Source organism: Carcharodon carcharias, chromosome 15 (assembly GCF_017639515.1).
Source record: "Carcharodon carcharias isolate sCarCar2 chromosome 15, sCarCar2.pri, whole genome shotgun sequence".
NCBI lineage: Eukaryota > Metazoa > Chordata > Chondrichthyes > Lamniformes > Lamnidae > Carcharodon > Carcharodon carcharias.
Genome location: NC_054481.1, coordinates 38,239,071 through 38,253,275, shown reverse-complemented (window position 1 = coordinate 38,253,275; position 14,205 = coordinate 38,239,071). Strand labels below are relative to the sequence as shown.

The 14,205-nt window shown below is 46.6% G+C and overlaps 1 protein-coding gene across 6 annotated transcripts in view; it reads left to right on the top strand.

Moving 5' to 3' along the window:
• Positions 1-14,205, top strand: part of si:dkey-26i13.8 (kinesin-like protein KIF19) — a 183,537-nt gene that overhangs the window by 117,220 nt on the left and 52,112 nt on the right. For all 6 annotated transcript variants that reach the window (XM_041205921.1, XM_041205923.1, XM_041205919.1 and 3 more), the window contains 2 exons: positions 1,138-1,339; positions 3,438-3,708. In XM_041205921.1, the coding sequence (XP_041061855.1) occupies positions 1,138-1,339; positions 3,438-3,708 (473 nt within the window). The remainder of the gene's footprint in view (positions 1-1,137; positions 1,340-3,437; positions 3,709-14,205) is intronic.

Genomic DNA, 14,205 nt, shown 5'->3' with positions numbered 1-14,205 from the left:
AACTCTCTCCGCCAAAGAAAATTGTTGAAGCTAGATCAGTTGAAAATTCCAAAACTGAGATTGACAGATTTTTGTCAGGCAAGGGTATTAAAGAATATAGAACCAAGGCAGCTAAATAGAGGGAAGATGTGTATCAGCCCTCATCTAATTGAATGACATAATGAGCTTAAGGGGCTGAATGGGGTATTCCTCTGTGATCTTGCATGTGAATGGTTATAGTTTATTCAGTGGAGCTGTTGGTGCTCAACATGTGTCCAGTAAGGTATCGGGAGAATGCAGAGCACCAGCAGCAGTCTTAACAGATTGTGGAATTGCTTCATAATTAATATATAAACATAGTGCGATGGATATTCAGAGTAATACCCCAGGCTTCGTCACTCAGGTCTTACCTGGTACATAAAGCTGAATCTGACCCTAAGGCCTATTACAGCTTCATTAACCACTCCTGCTGCCTGAATTGTCATCAGATTGGCTATCTATGTAACATATTCTCACTGCAGTCTTGTAGGTACTCCAGAACATGAAATCATTGCACTTTAGTGAGGCAATAGCAGGAGAGCACAGATATATTATGGACATTGTGTACAGCATTGACATGATCATATTGCTTGAAAAATTCTTCTGCCTCCCATTGATGTCTGTTTTAACGTGAATATAAATTATAACTTTGACTGTCTGCTCAATGGGCTGTTGCTAACTCAGAAAAGAGAGTCGTTTACTCACCTATTGTGAACTCAGTTGTATAAAATAATGTTTTACATTATATTGCAGCAAAAATAGCAACACTAATAAGATGGCCAAAGGCGCCAAAATACTCATCCCATTATCCACAATGCACATTGATACAGGACCCATGAGGCAAGGATTGCTGACAGCTATTGATCAAATACAACTCCAAAAACTATTGAATATTCATTAAGTGCTATAATCTTGAGTTAAATGATGGTAGCTGAATTCTGTTGCTGAGAGGACTGGAATTCATTTTTAAATGTATTCCACTGGCTTAAGTCCAGGCTGCATAGGTTAACAGTACATTGTCTCTTTAATGTGACCTGATTCTCAGGTACCTTATTTCTACTGTTGTTATTGGAAACTGATGGATTTTTTTTTGCTGAGACTGTTGTGTTTTCTCTTCAGTTGGGAAAGGGAGAAAGCAAAACGTGCTCGGAAGTGGTGGGAAGAGAAATGGAGTGAGAAGACTGATAAAGAGCAAGACAGCGATGAGAGGGAAGAGGGAATGGCAGATGACTTGGATATGACTGAACCACTGGAGGTTGCTGTGGCACGGGAGGAACTCGGCATGCTCCTAACTGAACAAAGAAAAACTGCAGCCCTTAAGGTAATGACGGAAAAGTGCTGAGAACCCTCATGTAAAGATAGTTAAGTTGGAGTATTGGAAAAAGCTAACTTTAACCTCACGTGTCTTCAAAGATATTCTGTGTTCATTTGTTCCTCCTGTTATTTATATCTTTAAAAGATGGGGTTGTCAATTAACATATGTAAATTGCTTGATTAGAGCAATACCGAGGCTGATTCTTTTTCAGTTTAATGTGATCCACAGGTTTCCCAGACTTCCTGAAAACCACAAGACAAGAGTACAGTGACTGGTGCCCACTGAATCTCTCACATACTCAGCTGCTTTACCAGCTTGTGGGAAATGGTGTTCACAGTATAAAGGTTATAGGAACATAGGATCCTACTTAGGAGCAGGAGTAGGCCATTCAGCCCTTTGAACCTGCTCCGTCATTCAATAAGATCGTGGCTGATCTGGTTGTTGTCTCAACTCCATATTCCTGTCTGCCCCCCATAAGCCTTGACTCCCTTGTCTATCAAAAATCTGTCTAACTCTGCCTTGAATAAATTCAATGACCCAGCCTCCTCTGCTCTCTGGGAAAGAGAAGTCCGCAGACTATACACTCCCTGAGAGAAAAAAATTCTCCTCATCTCCATCTTAAAAGGGAGACAGACCTCTTATTTAAACTATGTCCCCTAGTTCTAGTCTCTCCCATGCGGAAGCATCCTCCCAGTATCCACCCTGTCAAATCCCCTCAGGATCTTATATGTTTCAATAAGATCACCTCTCATACTTCTAAATTTCAATGGGTACAGGTTCAACCTTTCTTCAGAGGATAAGCCCCTCATCCCAGGAATGAGTCGAGTGAACCTTCTCTGAACTGTTTCTAACGCAATTGTATCTTTTTTCAAATAAGGAGATAAAAGATATAATTGCGTTAGAAGCAATTCAGAGAAGGTTCACTCGACTCATTCCTGGGATGAGGGGTTACTCCCTGTTACAGGTTTTCTATATCAGATCATGATGGTTGCGGCTGGTGCTACCTCAAGTTGGCCCTCAGATAAAGACCAAGGTTACCAGCATAAACAGGTCACGGGGCCCAGAAGTCCTACTTGCAGGCTACAATGCAAAATTTTCTCCTGGAGTGAAGCAGCAACATCATGTAGAGGTTGTATCTGGAACTGACAGGAGGACAGTCATTAAAGAGTGAAGCAGCAGAGGACAGCAATTGTTAATTCAGGCTCTCCCAGGGAATAAAGTGCATGCATGTTTGTGTGAGGTGCTGGCTACAGCCCTGAGGCAGACAGAATGAAAATCTCGCAGTATGAGTGAAGAAAGCAGCTGCTGTTGTACAGACATAAGCACCAGAAAATTGTCCTGAATGCCTACTGCAGATTCTACCAGCAGCACCTGACATAAGGGAAATCACAATAGGCAGACCCTCCTAAAAGAGTCTTGCATTCAGAACCGCAAAGAGTCTGAAGGTTATATCTCCTTTTTTGCTAACTATAGTACAAAATCAAACCTGAGTATAGAATACTGTTATTATCATTTCTACTTTAGCCAAAATCAGCCTGGGTTTTCTCAATCTGATATGGAAACAAGCTGTAAAACTGTAGCTTCTGTTATAAGCACCTTATGCACAGAACATGTTTTCTGACCTGCTGAGGGTTTCTGTTTTTAAATCCATTTTGCATGTTTTGAAGGCTAGATATTGGACAGAACAATCGAATGCCCCTGCTCATCTTCATATAGGGCATAGGATGTTTCAGGTCAAACTGGTTTAACTTCTCACTTGGAAGACGGCACCACTGTCAGTGTGGAATAGAGTGGGGTTTGAACCAGAACCTCCTGACACCTTGGCTCAGTGGTTTCTCAGGGGTGATTCACTCTGTCAGGTTACCAGTGAAGGTAAAAGTCACCCCTACCATCTTCTGAGATTTCAGTACAGAGATATTGCCCTGCTTAGCCTTTCAAAGGATTCCATGTCAAAATAGTGGTGGAGCTCCCAGGAATGTGCCTGTGTTTTTAATGATCAAGTCATTGGAGGTTAAACATTTATACGCTTTCTCATTATTTTAGGACGTTATCCATGTTTCAGAGCCAAGTCAATAAAAGTTTAGTTTTCCTTCCTGTTTCTTAGTGCGAGTTGGAACAGAAGTTGGGAGACACCAAGGCCAAAGTCTCAAAGATGGAAGACCTGCTACCAAAGTGGCTCAATAGCAAGGATCAGCAAGAGATCATGAGCTTGCTCTGTAAAGTTCATGAGCTGGAAGTGGAGAATACGGAGATCCAATCTGCTCTGCTGCGGAAAGAGAACACCCTGCAACAGAAAGACTTTGTCATCCAGCATTATGAGCAACACCGAGCCCTCTGTGATGAGATTATACAGCAACAGCGGCAGCTGATAGAAGGTACAGTAAACACAGCTGATCAGTCAGGCAGCTAGAATGTTATAATGCACATCAATCCTTATATCCAGCTCGGTGAAGCTGGGGTGGATTGGCACAGGTTCAAATCCTGACCTGCTCATTTACTAATCTGAGCCACGTCACCCTTATATATCCGGTTTGATATCGCTGCCTTTATGCAGTGTAACTTGATGCTAGGACCCTGCTACAGCACTTTGCCCACCAATGTGGTCCCTGCCACCCACATTGGGCATTAGTGGTGGCATGGGAGTGGAGTCCTACCTTTTTTGCCTTTAAATATTGAGGCAGATGGACCAAAGGACAGAATCAAATTTTGGCGGGGGTGGGGGGAGGGTAGAGAGGTGGGGGGGGGGGGAGGGGGGGGCGGGGTGGGTGGGAGGATGATATATTACTCAAATACATGGCTAAAAAGAAAATGTTCAAACAACTCTATTCCCCTGTATCGTCAGTTTGATAAATTCCACTGTCATTCTTTAGCATGTGAAAGGAGTCTTTGTTGTCAGACACCTCAGCCTGAAAAGAAAAGCAGAAAAGTGTACAGTATCCTTGAACTTATATAGAATACAGAGTAAGGAACTGCAGAATGTGTACTCGGGCAGTGACTTATCACAGGGTTGAAGTGACATTGACAATTCAGAAAGCAAAGCCAGAAGTGGGACAATGTTTCATTTAGTAACACTTCCACCGCATGCCATTAACATTAAGTGTTCCATTCACTGGAGTTACTCTTGAGCTCAGCTTGTGCTGTGCTTGCACTCGGCTACAAGAAGGTATGTGGAGTGGGCTGGGTGACTTACCCTACGATTGCTTTACAATCTCTGAAATGCAATAGGAGTAGGCCATTCGGCTCTAACCTGTTCTACCATTCAATTAGACAATAGCTAATCTGTATCTCAACTCCATTCTCCATTTACCTCACTTGGCTCACCACCAGCCTCAATAGGTTTTTTTGCTGGGGGGTGGGTGGGGATAGGGGTCAGAGTTCCAGATTTCCTCTATCCTGTTTGTAAAGAAGTGCTTCATGAAACCACCGTTGAAAGGTCTACCTCTAATGTTCTGGATTCCCACACCAGAAGGAATAAGTTCTCTCTTTTTCTACCCTTACCGACTCCTTTAATCATCTTAAAAACCTCAATTAGTGTAATCTTCTTTACACATTGGGAGTACAAGCCCAGGGAGAAATTGTCCTAGGTTTGCACAAAGTGCTATAGCGGACAGGAAAAAGGGTGTTTTACCTTCTGGCCGCAATGGCGGGTTTTTGCATTGTATCATCCCATTTCTGGTGTGTCCCGTCTTATTAATAATGCATTCCCAGGAAACACGCCGGGTCTCTGGCAGGGCAGCCTCTGATTCGCCCGCCTCGCCGTCTCCTCAGGCCGTCAGTGCTCCGAGCACCCCTGCACAGAACAATTACCCTCTAAAGGATCGTAAGCTGCTGCAAAGTCATGGCTGCCAAAGGGAGGAAACATGCTGTCCCCAAATTTAGCGACTCCTCCCTCGGGTGCCTGCTGGACGCAGAGGATGCCCACCGCGAAGTCCTCGACTCATGCTCTGGGTGAAGACCAGCAAGCAACGTCACCAATCCAGCCTGGGAGGTGGTGGCAGTGGTGATCAGCGCCTATGTCCTGCAAAAGAGGACAGCCACCCAATGCCAAAGAGGATGAATGTTCTCCTCCGTTCCACCAGGGTAAGTCACTCTTCTCATCACTCTTATCTTACACGCTCATAAACCCATCACACATCCACAGGGATTCACTCACTGCCAGTTCAAGGGACATCACCATTCACTCTCTCACACACACCATCATCTGCTCTGCTGATCATGTCTTCATCCTGTCCATGGCACCACTCACCACCCACACATGCCAGGCATCATTATCATCTGGCCTGGCAGGCGTCCTGCTTACACTCTCTCCATCCGTCTTTATGCAGGACAAGTTGGCACACAACAAAGGTTAGAGGTCACAGACTGGTGGAGGAATGCCTGAAATCAAGGTCCTCACAGACTTTGAAAATAGAGCCATCCAGTTGGCCAGCAATGATCTGGACCGTCCCTGTGCTGACAGTACAGTCAGTGGTGCTAAGCCAAGTGAGGATCCAGCAGTGCAATATCTATCAGACAACCATGCTATGAGTCAGTCCGCCTGTTCCACAGTCCCCTACCATGGACTAATTACCTCTCCTTACTTTCGCAGGCACATCTGTGAAGAAACCGAGGGGGTCCATGAGTCAGGTCCTTGACTCAAGCTCTGGAGGCACCTCAGAAGAAGAATCTGATGACACTCTCACTGAAGTCCCATCACAGAGCTCACCTACACCCTCCACCAGCGCAGAGACACACACCTCAGTGGAACCTAGTTCTACAGTAGCCTTGGGATCACAATGTGGTGAGTACATCACTCTGTTTGATCCACAGCAGGTGGCAGCAGGGACTTCCCAGATCCCTGGCACTTGGAGGACTGCTGGAGGCCAGAAATCTGCTGAGTCTGAGTCAGATGACGAGCCTCTGGACTCGGTCATACCTCAGTTGCTGGAGCTACCAAGGAAGGTATATCCGTTGCACTCCTCAGATTGCAAGGCATGATGGAGGAGTCCATCTGCCTTCTCTCTGAGGTGATAGCGCCGGCATGCCAATGCACCGAGGTCAACACTGGTAGAGTGGTGGCAGCCTTGGAAACCTTGGTCCAGGACATTGGTCCTGCACTGCTGCATGGTCTGAACTGCATTGCTGACGCCATTGTTGGCCTCCAACAGTGTCAACACGAGAGGAGTGCGGGACAGCTTAATCTCATTCCAGCTTCCCCATCTCCTTCAGGAGACTGCCAGGGGCCCTCAGACATCCCTAGGGAGAAGGATCAAAAGGTGCACACCCTGGGGCCATCCACCCAGGTGGCTCTGGAAGTGACCGGACCATCTGAACCCCCTCTTCCTGTGACTCCAGCAGATCCAGCTCCACAGCCTGATGAGGGTGCCACTGCCATACATCAGGACCCTGAAAGTAGGCCGGGGCCCTCCAGGTCTCAGCCCTCCAGAGGATGCCCGCCAAGGTCATCACTGACAGGGCGTCGCAGTCAGCAGGCTGCCTCCACCTCTACTGTGGATGTCTGGGAGAACCAAGACGTAGCGGCAGGGTTAGGAAGGTTAAGAAGATGTAATTTCTCAGCCTGGGCACGGGTGTTAATCACTTGTACATAATGTTCACTATTGTAAATAAACTCCCAAGAATGTCTCCCTACCTATGGCTCCTTGTTATGATGAGCAGTGTTTATGTCACTCAGCTATGTGAAACCTTGGTTCCTGCACAAGACAAAGGCAGGTGTCTCAGTCCAGGGCCTCTTCCCTGTGCAGTGTGTAACCTTCAGAGCAAAATGATGGTCCGGCCTCATACCCCCGGAAACATTACTGATACCTGCACCTCGATGGTGCTTGTCATTGCTGCCAGAATGTAGAGGGCAGGTGTCACAAAGTTCCGTCATTCTGCCTGTGTGCTCTCAGCACTTTTAAGGTGGGGCTGGCCCCCATCTCTTCAGCATCTGTGACCAGTGACACTGTGTTCCTGAAGGGCTCAGGTGCTGAAGGCTGACAAAGAATCAGGTGTATTTGAAGTTTCATGGCTGCATCTCTATGATATGACCCTGATCACAGAGCGTGAGCGAGCTGCCCTCGGCCAGACAGGAGTCAGACATTCGCAGGGGAAATGTGAAGATCTATGGGGTGTCTTCACTGCATGTCATCATCATCCTCCTGGAATCTAGCGACTATTAGGGCCTACGCTGTGTCTCCATGACAGGAGTCTGAGCACTCAGGGTATGTGCGCTGCCATCAGCCACACAGGAGTCAAACATTCACAGATGCAAGGTGAGGATGTCAGGACTGCCCTCACTGCATCCCATCATCATCCTCCACGAATCTTGCGGCTATGAGGGCCCCCGAGTGTGCCTGCCTTGTCTGGCCAGTGTGATGGCCTCATTGCTGACATCCTTGCCTTCAAGGACCTCATCATCATCATCTCCTTCGATATTCTCCTCTTCCATCTCCTCCCCAGCCAGGTCCTTCCCCGGTTGCAGCGCCTGGTTGTGGAACGATGATGATGTGCAACACCCTCAGTGGGCTGTATTGTAGTGCTCCACCAGACCTATTGAGGCACTGGAACCTCATTTTCAATATGACTATCATTTGCTCCGCTAAAGTCCAGGTTACAGCATGAGGCTTATTATACCATCGCTCTGAGGTCACCACTCGGGCGTCTTCAGCCACATCCTCTGCGGGTAGCCTCGTCCCCAATGAGTCAACCCTGCAGCCTCTCTGGAGCCTGGAGAATGTCAGGGAGCTGAGACCTGCTAAGGATGTAGGATGCTCCCTGGGAATCATACGCAGACCTGTAGGATGCGTTTGTGGTGGTTGCAGACCAGCTGAACATTCAGTGACTGGAAGCCTTTGCGTTTGACGTAGTTGACTGCTTGTTACCAGGGAGATCTGAGCACTACGTGAGTGCAGTTTATGGCAGCCTGCACCTGTGGAAAACCCAAGATCTGTGCAAATCCCAGTGCTCTTGCTTCCTCACTTTCCTGATACCGGGCGAAATGCACAGAGTTCTGTGCCTTTGTGAAGATATTGTCTGTGACCTTCTGGATACATTTGTGGGTGGAGGCTTGCGAGATCCTGTACAGGTCATCTGCGGAGTCCTGGAAGGAGCCACTGGCATTAAAATTGAGCATCACAGTCGCTTTCATGGCCACTGGCAGTGGATTCCCTCCATGTCCCTGTGGTGCCAAATACTGCAACAGGTGGCAGATGTAACCGACCAGTTCCCTAGACATGCGCAGTCTTTGTTGACACTGGTTCTCGGTCATCTGCAGGAATGACAGGCACAGTCTATAGACCCTGGGTCTCGCTAGGCACCTATTAGCAAAGGTTTGTTATGGATCTTCAACTGTGTGCGCAGCAGGCCCTGCTGCCCCTTTATCTTGAGGGAGCTTCTCCTCCCTTTGCTGAGCCAGACGCTTCTGCCGCTCTCTTCTTCTTCTCTGGCCCCTGTAAGCCATGAGGCATACTGCTAAATCACCAGGCTCCATGATCCTGACATTCTGTTCCTGCAGGATCAACGAGAGAGATGAGCGCGGGTTAGCATAGTTGTACTAAGAGCCTCTCTTGGTTAAGCCTGAAGTCCCCTTCACACATGTAGGAGGGTGCTGGCCATCACTTGGGTGGCCAGAGATTAGTGCGTTGTATGGCTGCCTGAAACCCCACCTGCCTCCGCCCCACTCCACCTGACCGATTGGCGGCAGCTTTGCCCACTGGACTACATGCTGTGCTCTCAGCTCAGGCACAGGCATTCTTCTAACCCACACTGCTAGGCTGCGCTGTTAGCTTGAACCATGATGGTTACTGGGTCAAATCTTAATAAAGACATTGCAAGGGGCAGTAGCATGTATTTGTGGTGGTCTCATACCAGCTGAACATTCAGCGAGTGGAAGCCCTTTTGGTTGATGTAGTTGACTGCTTGTTGCTTGGTGGCACTTTCATGCTTTTGCGTTGCTTGAGTGGGCAGAAAAGCTTCAGAGGTCCGACTCCATGCATGTCAATGGAGCTGCTGCTGAATGGTCTCAGCTGTGGAAGAATTTTCACTTTTGACAAGCTTTTCCAAGTGCGTGGCCACTTCCCTCGACCCCCTTCCCCCCACCCCCTCCGGCATGTGCTTGAGTATTTCGTTCAGTGTGCACTGCCTTGCGCCTCACAATCCCTGGCCTGACCTGCACTGGAGCCCTTGCCATGGCACCACACTGAAAGCCAGCTGGGATAAAACGACTTCCCTGTGCCCCCCAGCGAATGCGTTGCGCCTCTTCCTTGATGTCCAACAGGCAAAGCTTGTGAGCGCTGTGCAAGATTGTGTGCACTCATCTCTGAGGTCACCTCGAAGTACAGGTCACCAGGTACACACCTTTTAAAGGCAGTCGTGAAGCTCGCCGTCCTGAAGTCAGGCCGACGTGGGCGGTAAATTTGACGTAGGGAGTGATTCTGGTGAGCGGGGCTTATAATTCGATGCCAATGTATTAAAATTACATTCCCACCATGCAGCGGTGGGAAACGTGGTCCACCATTGATGAGTGGAGTGGACGATCACAAATTGGTTTCATGATGGCGTTAAATTTTTGGCTTTCTCGCCATATTGTCCCCATGATACCTGACACTAACGGGGTCGGAAAATTCCGGCCTTAGTCTCTGTAACCTACGCTCCAAAGTTAACCCTTTGAACCCTGGATCATTCTGCTGAATCTGTGCTCTCCCCAAGGCCCAGGTATCGTCCCTGAGGTTCAGTGCCAAGAGCTGATTGCAGTATTGGAGATGGGGTCTATCCAGAGCTTTACATAAATGATATAACTTCCATCACTTTGCGTTCCAACCCCCTTAAGACAAAGGACAACATTCCATTAGCATTCAAAATTATGTTTTTTTTCCTGCCCACTTGCTTTTCATGATTTATTTACTTGGACTAGTAAATAACTCTGCTCCTCCTCAGTTCCGGCATCTCACCATTTAGAAAATACACTTTTCTATCCTCCTTATCCAAAGTGGATGACCTCTTAGACAAAGTTTGGGAACTCACTATGGGTTGCTAAGTCTGGTTTGACATTTCGCTGGAGATTTCATCAGGTGACAGTTGATCACATGGCGTTTGATCACGTGATGCAGCTCATGTGATGCCTAATCACGAGGTTGATCAGTGATACTACCCACTGTTTGCAAATTACATTTACCTTAGTTGAGTGTCTGAGTGTCTCAACATCACTGAGCCTAAATAAAATAATTGACTTTTTATTTTATTGTGAGATGAATAACATAATTTATAAATCTACAAAAGAACAGGAGGATTTAGGGATAAGTAATGTTCAAATAAAAACTACTTTTCTGATGTTTTTATAATATCAGCTGAAATAAGAATAATCAATAAGTTCTGCTCACTGAAAAGAAACTTTGGACTGGATTTTCATCCACGAGATGGGTTGTCAGAGTCTGGAAAATTCCCACCTCGGCCCTCACCTCTTGGGAGAAAGTGCAAGGAAAGACAGGATTTTCACTATGGGGTATGGGAGCAGGCTGGAGTTGGGCCAGCCGATCCAGGAAAGTTCAGAGGCAGCCACGGGGCCTGCCAGGTGCCAAGCTGGGCTGTTTAAAAGGCCCACTTCAATGCTGTGGGACTTCGTTCCAGTTATAATGAAAGGCACCTCGTGATATCTCTATATTTTTGGAAAAATGTCAACAAACAGCTATTGTAATTGCTAGAACGGAGCTTTTTCAACTCCCACCGACATGGGCTATCTGTTTTGTTTATTTTTAAAGAGCTGAAGATGTAAATAACTTGACATCGTGATAGTTCTGCAGACCTTTGTCCAGCCTTCAAGAGCATTTACATCTATTGTAAAAATTTGAGACTCCCATGCTGTGGTTTAAGGCTCTTGCTACAGAGGATATGGGGTCTGTTTGAACTCAGCACTGAGCCCCAGCCCTTTTTTCCTACTGGTGAAAATGGGATCTGTTGGAAACAGAGACGGGACTTCCACTACTGGGTCCTGCCCGCCAATTTTTAAAGGTCTCTGCGAAAATCCAAACCTTTGTGTGTATGCTTTTCTCCCTTTTTCAGTTAGTGTTCTCTCTTTCTCCCCCCTCAATTTGTGTTTCTCTCCCTTTACGATTTGAATTTCTCTCTCTCTTCCTCCTTTGGTTTCTGTTCTTCTCCCTCTCCCTCCTCATATTGTGTTGCTTCCTTCCTCCCCCAGTTACTGTCTCCGGTGTTATGGAACTTCTCGGTTGATTCTCGTTGGCACCAATGCCACCATCCTGTCAGCAAGTAGTGACACTGTGTGTTTCTGAACTGTAAGAGGACTAGCAAACTCGGTTTGGTTAGCAGCCCCAACAAAATGGGTACTGCGCAGGCGCAAACAATGAGGGATGTTCCTCCCAAGTCACTGGTAGCCAAGAGAGCAATTCCCCATTCTAGTAAACTCCCATGAAAATCAGGTTCGGTACCCAAATTCACAGCTTGGGAGTTGCAGACACGAGACCCCATCAAACCACCCATGCAGAAATTGGTTTCTAATTTAAGAGTTTTGTTTTATCAGTGTCCTGACTTGGTGTCTGACTATCTCCATCAGCAGGCCTCAGTCCTGCTAGGTCACCATTGGTTCGGTGAGTTCATTGTGTTTACCTGAATGATGCAGAGCAGTTAGGTTCCAGCATTAATACCTGTCTGCGCTCAGTTAGCTGAACTCCGCTAGAGAGTCACAAATTGCCTCAGCGCCTAGGTTGGGAAGGAAAGGGTTGGATAAGATTTCTGATCCTGATTGCTGACCAGCAACTAGGGTTGCCAATCCTCCAGGATTGGCCTGGAGTCTCCAGTGATTCAAGGTTAATCTCCAGGACACTGCTGCAAATCAGCCTTGGGGCACTAAAAAGAGAGGGTTTTTTTTTTCTCCATTTTTTTTTGAGCACATGATTATTAATTATGAAAATATTAGAGAAAGAGAAGAAAAGTTGATTGACTGGGTGGGGCAGTCGGAGGCAAGGGTACATGTGATGAAACCTCCAGGAATACATCCACCCAGAGTTGGTATCCCAACTGGCAACTCCTTTTGAAACTGCATATTGAGGGGGCATAACAGACATGAATGCAATGGTCCCCTCACGGTCTAATATACCAACGAGGCACATTATAAATATTCACGCCTGAAAAATAGTTACTTGGGCTGTTCGGCAAGTAATGAGACAAGTGGATAGATCTGCAAAATCTTATGTGGCTATTTGACCAAACATTCGCTTCTAATCCAACATCTTTGCTCCCTTTGTATATGTTTTATGTGCAGGAAAACAGGAATGTTAAAGTCTAGATATCTTCAGAATATAGGAATATACTCAGTTGCTGGAATTTTCTATCGTGTGTAGCACTCCTTTACCCTCTGGGAACTGCTGTCGTTAAACATTCATGCTGAAAATAGTTTGGTTCATGTAACTTGAGGCCTATATATGATCATATTTTCTCCATGAAAATGCAATGGTTATAAATCCTAATTACCTATTCAGTTATGAAATGTAATGCTAAAAAGTCCAGCCTACGCAACAGAGTTGGAAAAGATTATTTATACTGCTTCCTGTTAAATCTATTGGCAGCAATAAAACATAGCCAAATAAGGCTAATAAATGTTAGTGCAATTCATGCCTTAGTAATTTATAAGTTGGTTCACTAGCGTTGTTGTTTCCTGCTGTGTAAAGTTCACATCCTAGTACAAATATGGCTATGATATATGTTATCATTGTGGTGCATGGCCATGACCATGTAAGCATGGCCAAATTTTTCTCATTTCCTTCTCCAGGGATACTGAGGCCAACTTAGGGCGTTAGCTACAATCCGAATTGAGATCAATGATTTCAGCACAGAGCAAGAGCTGAATCTCGAGTTTGTGACCCTCCTTGTCTCTTTGGTTACGCTTGTTGCTGCTGTAACCACTTGAGTTAGAAAGATGGGGGTGGAATCTCCAGTTTTTTTGCTGCACAGTAACCTCTCCAAGTTTGAATGCTTGGATCATTTCTGGAGTTTGGAATTTTCTGGATTACAGAATGATGTTAGACTACCTAACAATAAGGAAACACCGCCGATAGAAATATTTACCTGAAACATAAAGCAGTGATAAAAAGTTGTAAAGTAATAAAAATTGTTTATCCAAATACTGTATCTTCCACGTTTCCATTCCCAGAGCGCAGTCCGAACAGTCAAGTGGCTGGATAGCTGGTGAGAACCCCACATCGGCTCTTTTCAGGAAGGCCCACCGAATTACGTGCCAATCAGACATTTAACTGGGCCTTCCCCGGGTTCAAGGACTCCGGGAGACTTCAGCAGCTCGGCAATGCCAGTGGGGAGGTGGTGGCTGTTGCCAGTATAACACCTACCCAAGGCCTTGGATTGCCGAGGGGCCCAAGCACAGGTTGTTTTTTTTGATTCCTAATGGGATGTGGGCATTGTTGGCTAGGCCAGCATATATTGCCCATTCCTAATTGCCCTTGAGAAGGTGGTGGTGAGCTGCCTTCTTGAACCACTGCAGTCCATGTGATGTATGTACATCCACAGTGCTGCTCGGGAGGGAGTTCCAGGGTTTTAACCCAGTGACAGTGAAGGAATGGCGATATATTTCCAAGTCAGGATGGTGAGTGTCTTGGAGGGGAAGTTCCGGGTGGTGGTGTTCCCAACTATCTGCTGCCCTTGTCCTTCTAGATCATTGTGGTTGGGGGTTTGGAAGGTGCTGTCTAAGGAGGCTTGGTAAGTTCCTGCAGTGCACCTGTGATGATATTTGGGTGGTGGGGGGCAGGTTGCGGAACGAGGGGTGTCGGCAGCAAGGGCAGGAGCATGGCTTTCAGCAAGGAAACCCATTTCCTGATGCCAGATCCCTCTGTCAGGTACTGAGTGTTTGACAACAAGGGATCCCTCCC